The sequence below is a fragment of the Protobothrops mucrosquamatus genome, unplaced genomic scaffold (genome assembly GCF_001527695.2).
Source record: "Protobothrops mucrosquamatus isolate PMUCROS unplaced genomic scaffold, P.Mucros_1.0 scaffold712, whole genome shotgun sequence".
Taxonomy (NCBI): domain Eukaryota; kingdom Metazoa; phylum Chordata; class Lepidosauria; order Squamata; family Viperidae; genus Protobothrops; species Protobothrops mucrosquamatus.
The window spans coordinates 307,388-325,546 of NW_015386993.1; the positions used below are offsets into that span (position 1 = coordinate 307,388).

At 37.2% G+C, this 18,159-nt stretch overlaps 1 protein-coding gene across 1 annotated transcript in view; it reads left to right on the forward strand.

Annotated features, from left to right (window-relative positions):
• LGR6 (leucine rich repeat containing G protein-coupled receptor 6) overlaps window positions 1-18,159 on the forward strand; it is a 128,068-nt gene that overhangs the window by 53,641 nt on the left and 56,268 nt on the right. The window contains exon 4 of the mRNA XM_015818304.2: window positions 5,894-5,965. Within this exon, the coding sequence (XP_015673790.2) occupies window positions 5,894-5,965 (72 nt within the window). The remainder of the gene's footprint in view (window positions 1-5,893; window positions 5,966-18,159) is intronic.

An 18,159-nucleotide genomic window follows, 5' to 3' on the forward strand; every position in this document is an offset into this window, starting at 1 on the left:
GCCATAAGTCATATTTTTAAAAAAATATAAAATCATACATAAACACACACACCACCACACCCCTTTGGGTTAAACCTCATAACTTCAAAAAATGTTTAGTCAGCTAATTTATTCTAGGACTTGAAATAGATTTTGATATTTATTATTTGTTTTCTTTATGACAAGATTTGTCTCCTGCTTCTATCACGAGATTTTAAGGGGCTCTGAAATAGATTAATCAATGTCAAGTCTTTGTATCATAAAATTCTCATCAAACTATTTCAGAATGTTTAGCACCAGCTTAAAAGGATCCAATTGTTTCAACATCCCAATATCCAATGCATCATGATGGCCAGTATTTCTTTGTCTCACTTAGTAATTATAAGAGTGCTAATAGATGATAATATTAGCTCCAATTCACTTGATCAGATTGAGAATTTGGAATGAACAGGTGAATGCAAAATTTAATTCATGGGAAATATGTTAACATGTTTGCTTTATCACTGATGCATCTCTTGGCCTACTTATGGATATTCTGTCCTGTATGTTCAGATTTTCAAGTGAGCACCTTTGCTGATTGCACCACATAGTTCTCTTTTTCCATGCCAATGGAAGAAATGGGTCCTCAAACTGCTCTCGAAGAGGCGGTTAAGAAGGGAGAAGGGATGTAGATAGGTGGAAAGGAGGAAGGTGGAGAGGTTGTGGGTTTAGGGGGAGGAAGGACAGGAAAGTGATGAGGGTGGAGGCAAGGCGGGGACCGCCGAGCGTCTCCGAAAAAGATATTGATTTGGATTATTGTTTGTGTATGTAAATGCATCATAGTGGTGTTTGTTGTTTAATTATAAAAATCAATAAAATTTTATTTTAAAAAAAAGAAAGAAAAAGAAATGGGTCCTGGCTGAAATTGAGGCTGGACCTCTCTTCCTTAAAAATTTAAAATGTATGTTTGTTTCCAGGGCCTTGATTTACTTTACAATTTTTCATGCTGCCTGCTTTATTTCAATTTTAATTTTTAAATTGCTGTCTTAATATAGTCATTTTGAATCACAACGTGGGTGTGGGCAGCATAGAATTTTTAAAAATAAATAAATTCTATTTACATGGTGTCATGTCAACAACACACTACACAGATCTGGCCTCTAGGCCAATTTGATGAAGAAACCAAATGTTCAGTGCAATTTATTTCTGTTGCAAATTGACCTGTGAACGTGCCAATTTGAAGAACCTACAATAGGAGTGTGAGTTCAGCCAAAGGAAAATAACAAGAATTGTGAGCTCACCTCCTTAAGTGTTCAGCAATGGTATATATAAAACCCATCTCATAGTGAGCATTATTGCAATGGGGTGGGAGAGTGTAGTTCCTTCCCTCTAACTTCACAGAAGCAGTGCAAAGGAGAAGTCTGGCAGCAGAAGGCTGATTTGAAGTATGGCAAGTTAGAGAAGTTCTCGTCATGCCAAGAGAATGTTTTTATTGCAGAAAACATGCAAGGAGCCATCAAGATTGGATTCAGAAAGTGTCAGTCAATTAGGCAGGAGACTAGAGGCTGCTTCAGATGTGAGGGCTGACTGTGTGGGAAAACATTCCTATGACTAAATGAATAGCTTTCCCCAGAAGGCACAGAGAAGCACATGAATCAATGTTGCCTCTTGAAATCCTTCCCTGGAGTGGCAGATGAGCAGCCCTTGATCTATACTTCTTTCCCTTTCATCTTCTTCAATCATTAAAACCGAAGAGAGTGAATAAAGACACAAAAGAAGGGGAACAGCCTCAGAGTTCTGCACTGCATTTATTACAGTGCAAATGTACATATAAGCTCACATATATACAAAGCAGGACTCAGAGCCCCGCTGAAGCCCTTTGTAGCCACAAGTAAAAATATGAAACATACAATACCTAAACACAATGGTCTGTGCTAATAATTGAAGAAGATAGATATAAGCAGTCCATTCATTCTGATCGATTTAACCCTATTCTAATGGAGAGCAATTAGCATAAATGCGAATCATGGTTTGACTGGCAGTCTCTAATTTCTGAATGTTTATCAGCCCTTCTGAACAGAGTCTACATACATATGACTTGGGAACAATATCTTAATCCATAGGGGACGACTAAAAGCAAGAGCAGCGCGACTCCTACATTCTCCAAGGTTCATTTTATATTATATGCCATCTGAAATAGATTGTATAAAATCCAAATTCACATATATTTTATTCATTGTTTATCTTGTTGGAACAGAGGTGTAGTCTTTTCATTATATACAGCAACCCTGAGAAAAGGAACTTAACTTATGGATGACTTTTTTTTAAAAAAACAACAACTTTGTCCTCCTCAAATCATAGGAAGTGAAGAACAAGGGTGATACCAATAGGTGCTGTTTTTTTTGCCTTCACATTAACTGAGGCAAACATGTGTAACCAACAGCACTGGGAAACTTACCTGACACTGTCAAGCTGCTTCAGAGTCAAGGATGGTGACTGTGTAGAAGTGCGTCAACATTAACAATGTAAAGTAAATGTAGCGCAGTTCTATTAAAATTAACAAATAAGCAAAAGCAAGCTAAAACAATGATATAATTAGTCTCTGTAATCATACGTCAGTAATATCAGCCCAGGAGCACCGAAAAGCTGCAAGTGAGTACAGTACTGGATGTGCCTCACAAAGGAAAATACTCTCCAACAGAAGGGGGAAAGGCTCAGTAGAAAGGTCCTGTCTCATTTAGCCATGCTCTGGATCGCTAAGGGAGAATTCATTATTCCTGATACCAATTACTAACAGAAAATTCTACAGTGTTTTCAGAGGCAGTCCCATGTACATGTTAGACTAATCCAAATGGGAGTTAATTAGTCCATGGCTGGAGTTTTGCACATCCAGATAGAATGAGACTTGGATTAGCAGCTTCAGTTGACAAAACATGCTCCTTACCACCAAAATCACTCAATCGTTTCATAATAGCACTGGAGCTAATATCACACTCATATTGCAAACCTGTAAGGGAATCATATTTTGTCTTTGTCTGGGGTGAGTTTTAGATTTTTAGACCCTACCACTATATTTAACAGATCTTCAGGTTCTCCTGGATTAGGAGTTAAAAAAAATCTTTATTATGGAGTCTCCTAATCCAAAACAAAGTTTTGAACGATGCTTCCATTGTGCCAACATTTCCATTTCCCAAACCCTCAAAAGTATTTCAAGTGTGATACATGGCCATCATAATTTCTGCTGAGATCCCAGTGCTAAGAACAATCACTAGTCTGCCCAGCTACAATCCTGGTAAAAAATTTAAAAAAACTGTTCTGATCCAGAAAATATAATAATTGTTTGCTCACACAGCATTCCAATACAAGAACCTCCATTTTCAAAAAAGCTAATAAAAGTCCAGTGAGAGCACCTTGACCTATCATGGAAAGGCTTGCAACCAAAGGAAAGAAGATATACTATCCTATACTTTCATTTTCAAGTTATTATGGCTTGACGTAGCAAAAGATACTTTTGATCTCAGAATTACAATTCTAATTCTCCAGTATTCAATTGCCTGATATAAAAGCTGTCCTGCCTCTCGCTGACATTGGATTAATAAAGCCAATGGCAACTAAAAAGATCATCCTGCTTCTGCTTTCAAAAATCTGCTATGATAATAGGACAGATCAAGTGAAGGCTGTGGTTTCACTGTAATAGAATGTGGTTTCATTATATTAATTAGTGGCATTTATAATGCTCATCACCTGCAGCTCACAGTACTTTTTTGTGAAGCAGTGATCTCCTCATGTGAGGTTAATGAGATCCAGTTGGGCTACCATACCACATGGTAATTTTTTCATCCCACCAGGATGTGGGCTTCTTGTTATTGTCAATGGAGTTGCTGCTGAAATGTCTGTTTCCTAACATGGAAATACAAATTTAGTAACATACAATAATTACTGAAAGCATGATGCAAGTATGATGAATCCAAAAGTTACTATCTAGTTCTTGCCACTCATATTAGCATAAACATCTCTCTGTCCAATAATAGAGTGGAGGTGGGGTGGGAGTGGGGGTTAAAGAAGTTTCCCTTCTCCCTCCCAGCTTCTGTTCCTCATATGATGCTCCTGCAAAGGTAAATGTCTCAATGTTTTCGTAGATTGGCATGCTGCCAAATCAGTATGTCTGTTGTCAAAAAGAAGATGAGGGTAAAAACAATCTGCTTTTTCTTTTTCATTTCCATTGCTGCAGCCAGAGCTGTATATCAAGTAAGGGGGTTGCTGGCTGGACATTTATAATGGAAATACAGAGAAATCAAAGCCTGTTACCTTCAAAATGGTATTAGAAAATCCTTGCTCCAAGTAGGTGTGAACTTCATGGAACTCTGCTTGGATTGAAATGAGCTGTATTTTTTCAGATTTAGAAACAGTCAGAAGGAAGAACTTGCCGTATTTCCATTTTTCTCAGGTTCATTCACAAATCAGATACTTAACTGCACTAGCGGTTACTAGAAGTGTTTATTGCAAGATGATTGAACAGGCAAGAGCTTATGTTTTCCATGTGAGACTTACTAGAATGGCTCTGTCCCCATTCAAAACAAATGTGATCTTTAACCAAGAGGGTTACCATATTGTTCCAAACCACCATTTTGTTCCCTTTTGATTTTTGTATCAAAGAAATAAAATGATACAGCCAAGAGATGAGCATGGTCCACGTTGTGCTTCTGTTGTTTATTTGAGTAAATGCAAATGTCTATCATTAGCTGGAGATGTTTACTAAAAACTGTGTGGCTGGTAGGTCACTCCCAGTAGAAATGACACAGTGTCCATGAAAACCTGTGATTAAAATCATTGTTCCATAGACACAAACAAGCTACATGGCCCCCCACAGCGTAGCTTCTTTCCCCTTTTATCTACAACATTTGTCAATTACCTCTGATGGTTCATCAGATGCTCAGCCATCGTACTCTAATGATGCAACAAGGAAAACAGGAGAAAGTGGGAAGTTGTAGCTTCATCCTTTGTTCTTTAGTTACTAAACTAAGCCTTCATTATAGTAGCCCAAGTTCTATAAGCTTTCAAAATTTATTGGCTTAAGTGAATACAGAATATGTGGAATTCCATTCCTTTGCTTTGTCCATTTCTCATATTTTTTCCATGCATCTATGGAGCAGATGACTCCTGTTTAAACAATCTGTCACAGTTTATACAATTAAAAAAAAGCTCAGTGAAAGGTACACACAAAAAACACTCAAAATCAAAAATTGTATCAAAATACAATTTTGTAGCCACTATATTACCACCTACCCACAAAATAAATATATAACTTCTTTCCCAACACCAGCTTGTCTTTATCACTTTGGTTCCTTGAAATCTTTCCTCAAGACCCACTTTTCACTTGGAACTGCTGATTCAATCTCCTACACCTCTTTGTAACTTATTACATGGTCTATAACTATCCCAAAGCAGTGTTTGGTGGAGATATCCAGTTCACCCTTGCCTTAACTTTCTTCTCATTTGTCATTTCCTTCATGCTAAATTTTAGACTGTAAATAAACTCTTTGGGAGTTGGGACTAAGGAGTTTTCTTTAAAATCCATGTCCAATGATGGAACAAATCACTAAATAACAACAATAAAAACTGCATTTGGTAAATTGTAGAAAGCTAAAGTAAATGCATGAACCAAATGGTGCTGGATTGTAAAACTGTAAAAACATTAGTACTGGACTTACAGCACTTATCCTATCAATTTATGTAAACCCAATAACCTGGCCTTTTATTCCACATATTCTGCAATCTTCTGCTGATTAGTGGGAAGTTTGTTCCTCAGATGGTGTCTGTTGTCTGAAATCTTGCTTAGAAAAAGAAATGGGTATATTTCATTATATGGAAGTTATCCATATAACTTTAAAAGGTATATGTTTAAAAGTTATCCTTTCTATTTCTGTAATTATAGGATGTTACAGAATAATCAGCTCACTCGGATTCCAGCGGAGGCTCTATGGGATCTTCCTAATCTTCAGTCACTGTAAGTCTTTGTGGATTGCCATTCTGAACTATGGAAACTTTTAAGTAATGGTTTCTGGTTTTTTTTTTTCTGATTTTGGCTTGAAAGAAATAGAAATCCAAACAGTGTTTGCCCTGATTCTTGAGTAGGAAATAAACAGGGATGCAATATTAAATGATCTGTCGGAAAAGTTTGAAGTTGATTTTGATACAAACAATTTTTAAAGTTTTTTGAAGGTTTTCTTTTGCACAAATTCTGCCAGCCTGAGTTCCATACCTAATCTTTATGCAACATATCAGTCATATCATACTCCAAAAATGAATGGAGCCAAGAGCAAGTGAAAAAATGCAAACAAGGGCCAATATTTTTCACTGAGCACAAGCTGGGAAGCTCTGCAAATGCAGATCGAATGCTACTCTCAGGCCACATTCTTCCATCTTGTACTCTAGCATTTTCCTGCATTTTCCTCTCTCCAAGTTTCCACTGCATGTCTTCCCTTGAAGACAATATCAGCTGCTGATCTGGAATTGAAAGGAACTGAAAAACGTTGACAGCATATAAACCAAATGGCTTTGGTTAGCAAAACTCCTCTCACTTTTCTATACATAGAAGTAAGGAAAATATGATCCCATTCATAGCAGTTGTGATATGTTTTATTGGATCCTTTCCCCGTGGGGTAATCCTTGGCTTGATTTTTAAATGCCCTAATTAATTCTTTAATGTCCTGTTCCTGTTTTGACTTTACTATACTTCACCCAATGTCTGTTTGGATTGGGTATGGATGTAAATATTGTACAATCAATAATAAAGTGTAATAATAATTGTAGCAGAATAATTAGCACTATCCAGTTGCTCTTGCTGTCAGGGAGGTGTTTCTTTTTAACATTCAGCTGTCTGGTGGCTCACGCTTCTTCCTGATACCTGTGCAGACTTAAACCTGATCATCATCCCAGTTAGTAGAAAATGCCAGTCCTATTTGTTTTCTCTTCTTGTCCCCCATTTGTTAAGAAGGCCCAAAGTGAGCCCAAATGTTTTTTTCTCTCTCCTGATCTAAATAATGATCAGTTGTCTTGCTAGAAAATCTAGAAATATACTGGCTCCACAACTTATACGCCTCTCTATTTCTGAAGTCTTACAGTATTACTATGAGACAATGAAAAACAAAAATCATTTAATGTAATTATGACCAATAATTTGATGAACCACATTTGGGTAGCATGATTTTTTAGAAAGGTATTGAGGTGGCTCCATTGTTAATGTCTGTTGTCCTCTTAGCCTTTGTGATTCTTAATTTTTTAAACAATAATTGTTTTTATATATTAAGTGTTTATAGTTTTATTGTGCACAACCCAGAGCCACTATTTGATGAGATGGACAGCCATATAAATATGATAAATAAAGTTTCTTTGAAGTTTTTTTATAAACATGGTTAAAATATTCTTCCGATATTTTATCGCAGGCTTTTATTTAATATTGGCAAATTTATGTTCAGAGGCCTCTGGCTATGAATTAGAGATCAAACCCTCTCAAAATATGGTGAAATACTTACTATTATTAGATACTAACTCTGGCCATTTCAGATCAAGCTGATAGTACTGCTTAATCCCTTTATGATTTCTCTATCCGTCTAGAAATAACCTGTAACAACCATGCATAAAAACTTCCTTTAAAATATTCCTCTTCAGTCCTCTGGAATTCCTCTTCAATGTGGTTTTTGTCTTCAGTAGAGGTTAATTAAGCATCATATAGACATTCATCTTTGGGGTGAATAAGCAATCTTTAGAGAGTTGAAAATGATTTTCCTCATGACAGATGCCTTGCATGGTTAAGTCATTATGCAGTGCCACTCACTGTACAATCCCTCCATAATTCCTATTCAAAATAGGTCATTTCATAATTTTCTTTTGTAAACCTTACATGGTTAAAACCACCTATCCAGATTTTGTAATGTTTAATTTTTTTATTCTCTGTAATTTTTAATTCTCTGTAATTTTTCAGTTCTAATTTTTTAAGCTTTAACTGTTGCTAAGGAAGGCTGGTCATGAGGAAATGGAGAGGATTACTTTTTCAGACACTTTGATTCCAAAAGGAAAATAGAACGAGATTTCTTTGCCGGCAGTGTCTTCTTAAAGCAAACCAAGGGATATCCTTACAGATGAAATCCCATTCAGATTTATATACAATCACTTTCAAAACAACTGTGTTTTCATACAAAAGAAATGATTTGAGCTTACTTCCACAAACATGGGTTCTGGATAGCATCCAAGTAAATGAAGCATTTACTTTCTCTCTCAACAATGAGCTACAACGTGTTGGCTAAATTTGAATCTTTAATATTTGTAGTGAGAGAAGACGGCTTAATTTTGTCTGTCAATGTGAATCTGTATGTGGAAAGGAAAAATGATTCCAAGCCAGCACCCAAACAAACTATGGGTGGTGTCATCTGTGCTTCCACTTCATCTGCCATTATAGGGGGCATCCTTTGGTGTAGCCAGCTGCAGTGGCCATGGAGTGAGTTTAAAATTCATATGAAAATACCAGCATAGTTATGCTTAGCTTTGGGTTGATAAAATAAAACTACATGCTATATATATATTGAAATTACGTGCAGTAAGAGAAAAAAAGAGGGATTTAATTTTTCCTTACAAAGAATTGGATTATCCTGATTTTCTGTTGTATTACGGCAATATTGTCCCTATAAGTAAAACAGTGCACCCTGATCTAGATCAAAAATCTGTTGACCAGCCTTTTTCCTGTTTTTTTCAGTAGAAGAATCAGGTGTCAAATTACAGTAGTCCTCGACTTACAACAATTCATTTACTGACCATTCAAAGTTACATTGGCACTGAAAAAAGGGACTTATGACTATTTTTTACACTTATGACCACTGCAGCATCCCCATGTCACATGGCCAAAATTCAGAAGCTTGGCAACTGGTTCATATTTATGATGGTTGCAAGGTCCCAATGTCAGGTGATCACCTTTTTGTGACCTTCTGGCAAGCAAAGTCAATGGGGAAGCCAGATTCTCTTAACAATCATTTCACCAACTTAACAACTTCACTTAACAACTGTGGCAAGAAAGGTTGTAAACTGGGGCAAAATTCACTTAGCAAATGTCTCACTTAGCATCAGAAATTTTGGGCTCAATTGTAAGTAAGTCAAGGACTACCTGTACCAACTCTGGCTGAAGCTAATCTATCTGCTGCAAATGATATGGAACTCCATCCCTCTTTTTGTGAGATCTGTGCACTCTGGCACTCTTAGAATAAAAAATGGGTTTTACTTTGAATTTTCTTCTGTATGTTATGTCAAAATGGGGAAGAAAACATATCAATAAACATCATTTTTATAATCCTTTTTTGTAACATCTGGAGACAAAAGCATGCAATACTTAGGGTCATAATTAGCTTCAGATGATATATCTGTGATCTCATGGAGTCTTACTTTGGGGTATCTCTGGGCAACTACAGTTCTCTCTGCCATCACTCAAATGATACAAGCCACCAAGCTGCCAAAGTTACAGTGGCTGCAGCTACTAATGGCCTATATTACATACTCTTCCACTTTCATCTCTAGTAGACATTTGGAGGCAAAGTGGAGGCAATTTTACTACAAATCAGCCTCAGATCTACTGTATTTCACTTGATTAAAAATGAACCAGATACTCTTTTCTTTGTTGTACCCTGACATAAAGGAAGAACTACTGTCTTCTTGAGCATCCCTCAACGGTGACAATTTTCTTCCTAAAGCCAGATTTAATAGGGGGAAAAAAACTCTCTTTGGAGTGTTCCCAGCCCTTATTAAGTCCCATTAGACCAGTGCTTATTAGGATAAATTAGGTTTTATGTGAAAGAGATGAAAAGTTGTTGAGTAAATGGTTTTCCTCTTAGCAGGCTGCTTTGTGAATTAAGGCATATCTCAAGCCAAGCTGATTTCCTCAGATTTCATAGGGGCTGCCAAATAGCTTTTTATTCAGAATTGGTCTTATGCCAAATATCTGTCTGTTATTTCTATCTCTTCTTCTTGAGGATGGTCATTCATTGCAAAAGAAAATCAGATCTGAATTTAAGACTTTTCTTCTTTTAGTATTTATGAGTAATTTTCCACAAGTCTCACACACACATACAGTCTATCTCTCTCCAACGTGGAACTTTCATATATATCACTGTAGAGTGACTTTCAAACATTATAAGTCCAATCCCATTTACCAAGGTTTTGCTTTTTGTACTTTCCTGAAGTTAGGACCCTGGCATGTAATTTTGTAGAATACTACTCAAAAACCAGGAAATATTCCAGAAAGCATTCTACACTAGATGCTGGAATGGAAGTTTACAAATTGAGTGCAGGACAGGTTGAAATGTTGTTATAGCATGTTTCCATAATGTTTGTATGTCTATAATTTGGAGGAAGAAAACACCTTCTCAAAAACATATTATGATGCCATTATTATCAGTGTCAGACTTCTCAAACAATAAAACTTTTTACGACCCTGTAATCCCTTAATTTGGGATAGAATCAGGGCGATTGGATGGAGCTCAGTGTTCAGAAAATCAAGACTGAAAACAAAGGAGAAGGAGCAGTCTTTCTGGATTCTGGATTAATAAGATTTATTAAGACAAAGGTCAAGGTGATCCCACAAGAATGCCAATGGGTACACGCAGTATGCTTTCAAGTATAAGCCTTTTATAAATAGGCAATTCAAAACTGTTCCTTTTTTGCTTGCTTTTTTCCACCCTATTTTTGAGAAGAGCTTGTCTTTTCAGAGAAGGTTCGTTAGCCTGGCCTGCACCTGGGCATTGTTTACACACCTGCTACTAGCCTTCTTATCGGGGTAAGAATCTACATTAACATTCAGAAGACCAGCAAGAAAGCAATAAAATCTGCTACACATTTGAGGCATGACAATTGCACACAACTTGTCCACAATCCAAGGTTACAGCTTACATATTTTAGCTTGGACGTACAATGTATAACGAATTAGATTGTCTAGATTCAAAATAGGGTAACTTTATTGGGTTTGTGATTAGGAACATAATGTAAAAAAAGCACTTTGTAGATAGTAAAGTACAATAAAATGCAACAATTTTTAAAAGCATTATAATATATGTTGAATAATTTGTTTTTTTAGAATATCATGTTAATATTTGACCACAAGAATCTTGTAGCATGTTAAATATATAATTTTATACCTTCCAGAAATTTTATGGCTTAATACATTTGCTAGTGATAGGATTGCCATAGTGACTCACAAAATCAACTGGAATCATCCAACTGTCATTGTGTCAATATAAAATTAATGAAGACAGGTTCTATATTGTTTCAATAATGACTTGTGACATTAGAAATACTATAAATCAACGAGGAAGGGGCCAGTGAGGTGCCACAAATCTTTTTCACTGCAAGAAACTAAGGAGGTCACATCTCTAAAAAATTACCAGTTGATAGATTTTATACAGATTCTCTTTTCTTTGGCGTTATGTCAGAACAGCTCTCCAGCATCAGGACTGTTTTAAGACAGTCATTTCTTGCTCCATTGTTGCAAACATATCCTCCTATGGGCCTATCTCAATTGTTTGTGAAAGTATTGATGGTCATGGACATTTCTTCATCAAACATGCAAAACAGAAAATGCTGGCAGTTGTGGCTTATTAAAAAGAAAATGAAAAATTCCTATAGGGTGCCTAGTATTATTATGCTTCAAGTAGTTCTATCACTAATAATATATCTATCTCAATAACGGATGAGATCATAAGCTTTATGCTGCATCTTAGCATCCAGAATTTAATGGCTATGCTGGTTTAGTGTTATGGAACTGATATCTAATATATCAGGAGGACACCAGGTTTGGAAGATCATTTTAGATGCAATAGTGCTCTTTAGCAATAACACAACTCTCTTCTGAAGGCACCTGTGGCAAAATTGACATCTGTGAAAAATTAAGCAACAGCCTCCTGCTATTGCAGTGTCATCTAAGGTGAGACAAATTGGAAATCTTAGAATGAATTCACCCATAAAATGGAATAGAAGATGGGATGGAGGACTATAGAAAAATTTTACTTTCTACTTTCTATTTTCTTATATATATTTGTACTACATGGAAGGAGCTGAAGAAGCACATAAAAAATTACCACCTAATGGTAATTTTTAAGTTGCATGTAGGATAAGATCCTTTATTTAATGCAGGATCAACTTGTGATTCCCTGGCACAGCATCTGTCTATCTAGTTTTCTAGGTGTGGTAACAACACACTATGAATACCCTGTGAGAGTCGTGTGTCAAGCTAATTAACAACTTTGTGGTTACAAGTTCTTACTTAAAGCAGATGTGTACATTGCCTGTTTTTCTGCCAGCTTAACATCAAGCCAAAGATTTTCAAAGCAAACAGGTGCTATAAGTTATAATTACGGTATTTTCAATAAGAATGAGAAAAATAAGAGAGCTGATTGGATTAAAAGATCAGACAAACTCCTGGGGGTTATCTTTCAAATGAAAATAAAAGAAAGCAACTTGAATTTTCTGAAGCATCTCCTAGAATGGAAAATTTCTTGAAACAACACTAGTATTTTACACAGCAAAAAATTAGCATTTAAATATGTAATCTGAAAATACACTGAGAATACACTGATGTATGCTTCTTTATTATACATGTCTCTAAAGTAAGCTCTGTCTTAAAAATTATTTATATATATGTTTTCTGAGGTTTTTGCGGGTGTTTGTATGTAGGTCTTTAGTTATTCGGGTTTTCTCCCACGTAGAATTAGAAGTGTCTTGGCGACGTTTCGACGAAGTCACATTCGTCATCTTCAGGCTGGTGTCTTCAGCTTTGTGCTTCTGGGAGTAGTGTGTGTGATTGCAGCTGTTTCTTCCTTTTAACTGCCCGTGGGGTTTGAGCTGATTGGGTGGGAGCTTGGCTGTGTTCTGATTGGGTGGAGGTCGTGCCATAAAGATGTGGCACGACCACGAGCACGAAGCCAAACAACAGCAACGAAGCTCACCATCTCAAATCCCCCTGCAACTCAAACTAACCGGAACACAACAAAGCCCCCACCCAAACAGAACACTTCCCCATCCAATCAGAGCACAGCCAACCCCCCATCCAATCAGAGCACAGCCAAGCTCCTTAACCAATCAGAACACACCTCCACCCAATCAGAACACAGCCAAGCTCCCACCCAATCAGCTCAAACCCCACTGGCAGTTAAAAGGAAGAAACAGCTGCAATCACACACACTACTCCCAGAAGCACGAAGCTGAAGACACCAGCCTGAAGATGACGAATGTGACTTCGNACCCCCACTAAAATCCAAGACAGAGAACAAGAAAACAGCAAAGCCCTCCTCCCATACATAAAAGGCACCACAGACAGAATCAGCAAGATCCTCCACAAACACAACATCAAGACAGCATTCTGCACAAACCGAAAAATATCCACCATCCTAAGAAACCCCAAAGACAAAATTGAGTTAGAAAATCAAGGAGTATATGAAAGCCCATGCACCGCCTGCCCCACCACATACATCGGACAAACCAACAGAAGAATAAATGCACGCATTGAAGAACACAAGAACTCAGTCAGAAAAGAGGAACCAACTTCTTCCCTGGTCCAACACCTTAAAGCCACAGGACATAAAATTGACTTTAAAAAGACCAGAACTATCGCCGAAACTGAACACTTTAACAACAGAATAATCAGAGAAGCCATCGAGATAGAAAAACGCCCACACAGCATGAATAAATGAGATGATATCTCCCGCCTACCAGCCATTTGGAAACCCGCCCTTATTGGCAAACGAGTCCCTAACACAAAGAATGACACCAGACCCACACTCACAAAAACCACACATGTCACCACCACACATCCACGCAAAAAGCAAACCCAAACCCACACAGATGATGAGGCATGACCACAAACTAGAAGCCAGTCCACAGCTGCATTAGCCACTTTAAACCCCTCCAATCCATACATGAAGCCAACTGACACCCACCATAAAGATGTGGCACGACCATGAACACGAAGCCAAACAACAGCAACAAAGCTCACCATCTCAAATCCCCCTGCAACTCAGACTAACCTGAGCACAACAAACCCTCCACCCAAACAGAACACTCTCCCATCCAATCAGAGCACAGCCAACCCCCCATCCAATCAGAGCACAGCCAAGCTCCTTAACCAATCAGAACACACCTCCACCCAATCAGAACACAGCCAGGCTCCCATCCAATCAGTTCAAACCCCACTAGCAGTTGAAAGGAAGAAACAGCTGCGATCACACATTACTCCTAGAAGCATGAAGCTGAAAACACCAGCCTGAAGATGACGAATGGGACTTTGTCGAAACGTCGCCAAGACACTTCCAATTTTACGCGGGAGAAAACCCGAATAACCAAAGACAGACAGACAGACAGACAGACAGACAGACAGACAGACATATATATATTTCAAAATTTGGATTGCTAACAAAGAATTAAGGGAGAATTGGAATAGCCATTTCGAACTTTATATTCATATTTCTTAATGGCACACCTATTTTCAGATCCTTTTTTAAATAGAATTTTGAATAGAGAAGGGCAAATGCTAGTTGGACTTTGATGTTAGTCAAGAAAAACTCAATGGGAGCAGAGCACAATGCCCAAATCTTTTTCATGGGGAATCTGTGACAAAATTATTTTACATCCCTTCTTGTAGTGTTGTTAAGACAAAATGAACTATGCATAATCCCTTTTAAACTACAGTTCTAATACACCGTAAACATTTACAAAAACTTGTCTATTCTGATGGAACATGAGTTACAGTACACCATTGTTGTCACAGACTGATTAACAGAACACTTGACCATTGCAGCCATTTTATTAACAGATTTATACATTGATAGAATAACCAAAGCAGCATGAAGTGGGATATGGATTGTATGGTGGAGATAAGTCTTATAACGTTTTCTGTCAATCCACAGCCAGGCCCACTTTGATGCTACATCTTTACCCCACCTCCATATCTGAACTTTCTAATCACTGATGTCAGCATAACCACTGCAACAGCACTCACAGCATAACCACTGCATAACCACTGCAATAGCATAACCACTGCAACAGCACTCACCTTCATGCATGTATGAAGAAACAATTTCTCAGATTAATTCAAATCAGGGACTGCCAAAATGTAAAATGTACATAGTTCCTTCTGCCTAGAAGATCTTTTCCACCTCTTGAGATGGATTGGAGAGGAGGGAAAGCCTCATTATGTGTTCTATGCCTGTTATGCTGAATGATTATAAAATTTCTTCTGGTGTTTGCAATAGAGATTTAGATTCCAGGAGCTCTCTTTCTTTTGTTGGAACATGGTTCTGTGTTTTTTCCAGGCACACTTATCTTTTTCACCCCTTTTGTGTAAATCACGTTCCTCTGTTTCCCAACCTTTTTAATGAGCTGCTCTTTCTTCAAATGCTCTGCACTTATATATGTTGGCCAAATTGGTTGGAATTTTTGAAAATAGTCCAAATGTCAAATATTAGTGGAAATACATCTTGAAGGCACCAGTTTTGGAGAAAGCTAGTTTGCTTAATCATTTTGTTGTTTTAACCATTCAGTCACGTTCGACTCTGAGTGATTTTATAGGAAAGTGCTCTCCATGCTATCCTATCAAGCAAAGCTTCTTTCAGTTGTTGGATGTTCATCTTTGTATCAGTTTTGATGTTATCAAGCCAGCGTATTCTTTGCTTGCCCTTCTTCTTGTTCCACTAACCATTCTTAGCATAATTGATTTCTCCAATGAATTTGCATGCATGCCGTGGCCAAAATAAATCAAACATAGTTTTTTGATTTTGGTTTCTAGTGAGGTGTCTGGTTTTATATGATCTGAATCATGTAAACCAGACACGTCACTAAGCGCTTCATCATAGTTTATTGAATAAGCCACAAATTAGTTGGTTAATACATGCTGCATGTGATTTTCAGACTAACAAATCTGGGTCATGCTACATACTAAGCCAAAACTAAGCCAAAACTGAGCAAGCCATATTACTATGTTGGATAATGTATGAACAAGTCTTCCACTCTCACGCACATGGAAACATTGCTGAATATAAGTCTGCTGTGAAATATCCCTTTTGATTTAAAACTACAGTGCTGTAGTAGTCCCATGTTTTTCTCAGATGTTTCGTATTATTGAACTGAAAAGCAGAAGATATTAAAGAGCTGCAGAATACAACAAAGTAAGAATAGAAAATTGCTTCTCTCCTTTTTCTCATTGCTTAAATGCTGTCTAAGGCTTAAGTAGCAGATGAATATATAGTTGGAAAAGATCATGAGAAAGATGATGGGGGAATTGCTAGAAAGAAGATCAGCTGATTAATTCTTATATCTTTATATTGCCAAACACTGACTTAAAACTATGAAAGGCTAATGAATGGTTCAGGACAGGTAAATGTCCTTCAATATCTTGATCTCTGTTTCTGCACCATATGTAAAAATACATTGACACTTTTCTCTGAATTATCCACCTCCTCCTTCATGTCTCTAGGAGAAATACTTTGGAAACAGATGGAAATAGAGTACTGGCCTCTTAAGCTGTTTTTTAAATCCATGAATAGGATAATTATCATTATCTTTATTATTGTTTTTGAAGATTAAAATATAAGGAGTGAATCCTTGGAAGTTGCAGGACAAAGGCTTTGATGTCGACAAAGGAGGAACCTTCCCCACCAGACAGGGCTGTTGTAAGCATGTATATTCTGATGAGTGATGGAAGGAAGGAAAAGAATCACTCTGGAATTAACATAGCCTGAGAGCATGTTCCTGCTTTCATAGACCACCTTTGATCTGCTTGAAACGTGACAGCTCATTGTAAAGGCAATATTGCTTCATATAAATCATGTTTGATAGAATGTGTTTTTGCCCTTTAAAAGAAACCTTCCATCGAGCATAAAAAAGAAACAGAAGAAAAGATTGGGTAATTTAAGATGAATCCATAATTTATTGCATGGGCCTGATTTTGTGCAAAGTTATGTTAAGTTTTGTTAATGTAATTTATGAGGTATAAGCCTTTCCTGGAGCACTAGGAAAGCATGTTTTCTGGTTAGTTGAAAAGAATTGTGAGTTGCCCAAAACAAATAAATCAGCCATGAGCACAAAGGTCATGTGATAAGTAAGAAACTGGACTTGATTGAAAGGTTTTGGGAAAAACTGACCCATAATTCCAAATGTTTAGGATGGGGCCATTATTTATTTTGGTTTCTACTGTAGTAAAAAAAGGGCCCAAATTAGGAATGATTTTATTTATGAAATATGTGTATGTTTAGGAGTTTTTAAGACAGTACCACTGAAAGGTGAAGGACAAATCAGATGTGTAGGCTATCATGCCAAATATCCCCCCCCCTTTTTTTTAATTTATTGTTAAATCCTTGTCCCAGGATTTTTTGCAACAGAATCAGCACATTTTCTCCTTTAGAACAAATAACTTCACAACATGGGAGAGTGGGGAGAGAGGTTGTACTTGGAGAAATACAGTAACTGGTTTCTTTGAGTTAACTGCAGATAGAAAACATGAGTACCTGGGCTTTAGACATAAAATTAACATTTCCCCATTGCAGAATATATTTAATAAGATTATCAAGCAAATACAAAGCACACAACACTAATATATAATATTATAATGTTGGGAATAATGATTAATTTATTGACAATATATTGACAATTCAGATAATCAGGGATTCGGCTCATATTTTTTCTATTCTGTTTAGCAGAATGTTTTTGACAAGCAGGACATAGAAGCCACTACTTACTCAAATGCGCCAGGAGGAGGACAAATGACAACTATTGACAGCTATCCTTTCCCCTTACAATTTGTTAGAACAATGCTTTGTCTAGAACAGGGGTCCCCAACCCCCAGTCCAGGGACCGGTATCGGGCCACGGCATGCCAGCAACCAGTCCACGCAAACAAGCAAAGCCCCATCTGTGGGTAGCACACAAAACCATGCACTCTCCGGTCTGTGGAAAAACCTTTCTCCACGGAACTGGTCACTGGTGCCCAAAAGGTTGGGGACCTCTGGTCTAGAATATTTCACAAATATAAAATAGAGACTATCACAAAAACTGACAGTTAGAATGCCCAGGAAAAAACAATGTAGATCCCTTTAACATGGAGCCTTCCAATTTCACCGAATACATAATTTGGTTCTAAGTAATCAGATGATAAGATAAAAGAATTCTGCATTAA